The 6,000-nt window shown below is 37.9% G+C and overlaps 1 protein-coding gene across 1 annotated transcript in view; it reads right to left on the minus strand.

Annotated features, from left to right (window-relative positions):
• Positions 1-1,948, minus strand: part of RBKS (ribokinase) — a 51,427-nt gene extending 49,479 nt beyond the window's left edge. The window contains exons 1-2 of the mRNA XM_009649309.2: positions 1,865-1,948; positions 1,103-1,273 (exon numbers count right to left, since the gene is read on the minus strand). Of these exons, the coding sequence (XP_009647604.1) occupies positions 1,103-1,273; positions 1,865-1,948 (255 nt within the window). The remainder of the gene's footprint in view (positions 1-1,102; positions 1,274-1,864) is intronic.
• Positions 1,949-6,000: the final 4,052 nt, after the last annotated feature.

Genomic DNA, 6,000 nt, shown 5'->3' on the forward strand with positions numbered 1-6,000 from the left:
AGCAGGGAATTCATTGCCAGTTCATCTTGTACTTGAATCTGATCGTTCTTGAATGCAAAGATGATCAAATATCCACAATATTACGGAAGCACAAACATTGCCAATATAAAAAACCCCTACACTGTAGAACAACCAGTGATAATAATCCACAGAAATGCTTGCAGGTGTAATTTAGATGTATAGCTACCATTCTTTAGTCTAAATATTGGATGGGAAAACCACTGAGAAAGGCTTCCTTGAGATGTTTCCAGTACTTCTGAAAAAATCCCTGACAGACAAAGATCCAACAAATCCAGCATCCTCTTCAGCTATGGCAATAACAAAGTATGTCCAGTCAAGCTGAAGTTTCATCTACAGCTGGCACAGAACAGACAATAAGGCTCCAGAGAGAGAAAACTTGATCTTAAACCTTAGTAATAATCACTCAAAACTTATAAAAAAATCAAAGAAAAGCATTGTAAAAATAGAGCATCTGCCAAGCTGAATCAGCCTGATGGTCTGTGAGCCAGTCTTTAGAACTGCTGTGTATCAGATGTTTCAGAAAAGTGGGCAAAAAAATCCCACAGCATGCAAAAGTTCTAGAATTTGGACGTCAACATCTCATCCTAATCTCAAGTAATGAGATAATGATTTAACCCTTGAAGCACAAAGCTTAATACTCCTCCTATTTGTTACTGGCTTGTCAGTGTTTTCTTTTTAATCACCTACAAAGTACCTGAATGCCATCAATGAACACCTGATTGTTGTATCAGCGGGGAACATACAGAGGAGGGGCTAATCAAGATCACTTGAATTTTGAACATCTCGTATTTTCTCCAATTCTCTTTTCCATGGTACATCAATCTAAGTTTTGCAATCCTTCTTTATATGCAATTTCTGCCAGATCTCTAGCCAACTAGTCTTTGGTTTTGGCAGTGTTCTTAAAACAGCCTCCTTCATGCTTAAATTTATAGCTGAAATAAAGAAAAGGGAATTAGAGAGGGATTAAAAAACAAAACAAAACAAAACAAAACAACAACTTTTCCATAAGTTACCTAAAGGTTTACTGGAATTTGCATGAACTTTTAGTTCAGCTGTAATCCAAGAGCAAGTCAGTGCTTACCTTGCAGATCAGCGAGGTCTTGGCCCCAAGTCGAGCAGACTGGACACACTGGTTGGCTCCTTTCCCACCAAAACCAATGAAAAACTTATGTCCAAGGGTAGTTTCTCCAGCTCTTGGCAATCGCGTAGTAAAGCTATTCCAATTTAAAGCAATATTTACATACATTAGTGACTGAAAAGAACAAGCATCTTCAAAATAAGAGTTACACTCTTAGAATCCTAGATGGTCCAAGAGCCCACCAGTAAGACTGAAAAAGACTCGAAAGACCTTTTAGTGTCTCTACTCCACATCCCACCAGTTTAAGTTTATTCCTTATATGCCACCCAGTCAAGCTTCTCATTTATTACTCAAGAGAGGGATTGCATTTCTTTTGTTCATGTTTCATGTTTCTACAGGAAAAGAAGCACTTGATCCCTGGCTGGGATTCCCCAGCTCTAGCTCAATACAGATAAATAACAAATCTATAGGACTCACTGCTCATGTTGTTTCACTGTAACATTCAGCTCAAGTTTACATATTGTTCATTTAATTTCATTACATCTAATTATACCTTCTTGAACCACCCTAAGTAATTTTTCACTTTGTTGGTGTTCACACCCCTCAAAATTGTAGATAGTTATCAAAACCTTCCTCCCCTCTGCTGTCACTCAGGCACACTGTACATATTTGACTTTTTTCTTTTTTAAGTTTTTCTTTTGCAAATCAAGCTTTACAACTTCTCAGCATTTCATTGTTTCTTGAACACACTCCAGTTACATTTACATCCTTCTGGGGATGGGTGCCCAGAACCAGATGCACTAATACAAACGGAGACCCATCAGGAGTGTATTCTGGTTTAATTTCCATTTTGGAAAAAACAAAACAAAACTAATTTTGTTAAACCTACCAGATGCTTTGCTATCTCCAGCAAAAGTTGTAAGGAAGAAAAGATACCACTGAGACTATGTGGAAGAATTTCTCCCAATGCAAAAGGCTAGCTTACTTTTGCCATTTCTATTAAAATGCATAACTCAAAGCTGTGTTTATAACACTCAGATTACCAAAATTTCTGCCTCCTCAAGCCATACATTCCAGGCACAAGGTTTAAAAATGGAATTCTTTCTATCTCTTAAGCTACAGACAAGTTCACAACATGTGTGGAGGGAAGGCCTCCTATGATGTACTAGCAATCCGGGCAGTCAATGACATCCAGCTCAGACAGGTTTCCAAAAGGCTGCAGGAAAGAAAGGGAGAATGGGGAAGGGGAGTCTGAAAGAATGCAAAGGAATCTGCCATAATGAGGAAGAAATTAATTTCAGCTCTGTTTGTCAATTTATAACATTATTTCACAAATAAACCTTACAACAGCTTCAAAATTGCCAGCTCTCCAAGTCAGAAAAAAGGTGACATGCTTCTGCACCAGCAAATCACTAGAGTGCTTTTTGAAAATGATATGAAGAATACATGTATATTACTTTCTGAGTTTATGCTGCAACTTCTGGGGCATATTGGTGTTTGCAAAATCTTATGGACTTAATGACAGAGCACAGCCCAATTTACTGAAAATTCTCAGCAAAAAGCAAGCATTTTTTCCTACTAATTTTCAATTCCAGCATCTACCAGTACAAAGGTTTGGGATCATTAGGAAATCAAGAAAACCTAAAATCAAACTAGCAAAGCCAACTCCCAGAAATTAAGATTTTTGCCTCGAATGAATTGTCATGGCTCTGTGCTTCATCAGTAGTTACAGTTTCCAGAGAGATGCAGGTAGGAATGCAGACTCTAAGAAGGGATGCTCGCTAATGGAGCACCCCAGATTTTAGTGTCAGGGTATGGTACCCAGGGAGCAGGTTTATTTTGTGTGGGTGACAACAGAGAAACCCCAGAAGGCTCACACATACAGCTAATGGCACTCATTTTGTTTCCGGAGAGGCAGAGCCAGGAACATTCTGTTGGGAAATGTTTAAACATTTTAAATAAAAATGTAACAGCTTTTTAGAAGTATACTTATAGGTACCTTATATATATATGGAACGGGTTGCTTGTTTGCCCACAGCAGCATCTGGCATGTTGTTTACAGCAATGAGTAACTGTAAGGTTTCAGGGAACAAGGTGTAACGAGTGTAGATAAATAATGACGTTTATTATGGTAACATCTATAGCTTATCACTATTTTCACCATTGGAAGGCGAAGTAGTGATGGTTCTAGACCAGAGAACAAAGGCCACAAAACTCAGCTGAGGAAGCTCCTGTTCAGCCAGTGCCAGGGTACTGCACGGACACTTCTAAAATTATGTGCCATTCAGTAAAGAATAGTCGTTTCACCCAGTCCTGGTAAGAAATGGTAATAGTAGCTCTTGTGTAATTCCTTTCATCCAAGGATCTCACTACACTTTAAAAAGCAGAACAACACTGTTATTCCTGTTTTGTGGGTGTGAAACTTAGTCAAGTCGTTTTGCCTTTTTGCGCCTCGGGTCAGCCAAGAAGCCAGTGGCAAAACCAAAAATAGAGATCAGCTCAATCCACTAGCTCACGCTGTCTTCTCATTTAAATTGAAAATGGTATCAAGTCCCAGTTAATTTTCCTCCTTAAGGTGTTTTTCAGAGGTTATAGCTTATTCTAAATAGAATTTGTTTCCACAAAAAGCTAATATATTTTTAGACAAAGATTAACAATTGTGACATCCCAGCAGTCATCTGCTAATGGCGTTGCTCTGAGTTCATACGCATTTTCAAGGAGTATGTTCAACCATACATATTCGTGTTTTAACAGTGACCAGACCATGACTTGATTCTTCTCTCAGTTATGTTGGCATCTCCAATGGAAGCATCATAATTGCACTGGTGAAAAAACAGGCTTGGTGAGATGGCTTGGCCTCAATGTGTCAAGCAGCATGGCATAACAACTGCCTGTGGGAATCAAACAGCTTGTTGAAGATGGGGAGATGACCTTTTTTATTGTTTTGATGGAAAGGTACAAGGCAAAGGATCAAGTTGGAACAGCGATTTATAATTAGCCAATTTTAAAAATAGGCTAACAGACTAGGCAAGAACATGCAGCAAGTTCCTGTAGCTCACTACAAACAAAAACCCCACCTTATTACATTTCAGGCATGATCACCAATCCTTTCAGACCAGTTCTCCACTCCAGAAGCCTATTTTTATTTTCCACATTAAACAAATTCAGAGTAATGATCTACGTATAAGCCTGGAGGTTTCACTTCCACTGAAACAGGTATTCAAGAGGGGTTTTTTTGCTAATATAATGCTATTCTCTTGTCATTTAATTCTGCAACTGTACTAACTTTTGATTCACGTTAAAAAAATTTAATGAGCATTTCAGGCTTCTGTTATGAACAGGCAATGATGAGTAATCTGGGTGATTAAGGAACCCTATAAATTCTTGGCTTATTGATGGTGCCACAAAGAATACTCAAAATAGCCTAAAAGTGATGAAACAGCTGATGTTACTCCAAAACTAGGCTAAATAAGTTAATTAGAAAAACTGTCACACGGGCTTTCAGAATTGTTACGTAAAATGTTTTGTAAAGCCATTTACAATTTGGACATAATTTGAAAACACTGACCTGAAAAACCTAATTTAAATTGCTATCCAACAGACTACTCTTTGCTTATGTGACAAATTCTGCTCAGCTTTGAGAGGATAAATAGTACAAAAGATATTGAGCTCTCATGTCTTATGAACAACCAGAAGCTAAACTTGAAAATCCCCAATACTTACTAGATGGGAAAAAAAAAAATTACTATATAATATGTTTTGCAAATTGTGCATCATGCTACTGAATCCTATTTATAGAGGCAAGTTCAGATTGAAGCATCCTGATATACGTTGGACATTACAAATAAAGGAATATAATTACTCAAAATTTCAACTGAGTTTTTACAAAACAGTATTTAAGTGTAAAGCACACAGCAGTGCTGCCCACATTTGTTCATGGGAAATAAAGAATCTTACATACATTTATGTTTCAGACGTTTGGGATGAACAAAAGTACACACATAAGAATTTCACCATTGCAGTAACTTCAACCCTTTCTTCCAATAAGTGCATGCCACAAGTTCCCTTAAAGTCTAGAGCTGATTAGCATTTGTATTTTTAGACAGACATACCTTTGGAAGGATGGCATTAGAAACAGAACAGAAACCTTTACTACTGTGTTGAAGCACAGAGGAGAAAGCACAAGTTATTGAGTCATTAATGCCCCTTTCCCTGGTACTCTGGGTTTTCTTGAAAAGTTCCCATCTAAGCAGTGACTAATCATACTCAGAAATAGAAAGTCTGAAGAAGGGAGGGGAAAGGGAGAGATGTATATTAGTGACATTTGCATAAATTAATCCTGAAATTAATCATGGGTTTCTTCCGATTCTTGACACCTAACCAGTGTCTGTTCATTGTTTTCAACACATGAAAGTACTACAAAGATGTATTATTACTGTTAGCTTAAGCTGATGTAAAACCATGCACTCCCCTCAGCAGCATTTTCCCACTGTTTCTCTTGCATTGCTTTTATCGTGCATGGAGCTTCCTAATTCAAAACACTTTTGTTTCAAGGGTCACTTTAATTGGGATCAGCAAGTTGGTACAACTTATTGTACAGCAGCCAGGGTGGGCCAGAACTTGGAAGACTGAGGAGAAGGTGAGTGAGGTGAGGAGCAGGAGTGTCCTCGCTGCAGCAGTACAGCCAGACTGCCCTAAGCCGATGTTGAAACTTTGACTTGATACTACCTTGTATGTTGAAAACACTGAATGCTATGTTACTAAGGTCTAATTAAGTGGTATAGTACACTTAGCCATACTGAAGAAAAACATAAAGTATGTTTCTGAGAAATGACATGTGCGTGAGACAGGAAAATAGAAAAGTATATAAACAGTTTTCTCTAAAAAAAATAGAGAAAGCA

Source organism: Egretta garzetta, unplaced genomic scaffold, assembly GCF_000687185.1.
Source record: "Egretta garzetta isolate BGI_Z169 unplaced genomic scaffold, ASM68718v1 scaffold561, whole genome shotgun sequence".
Lineage (NCBI taxonomy): Eukaryota > Metazoa > Chordata > Aves > Pelecaniformes > Ardeidae > Egretta > Egretta garzetta.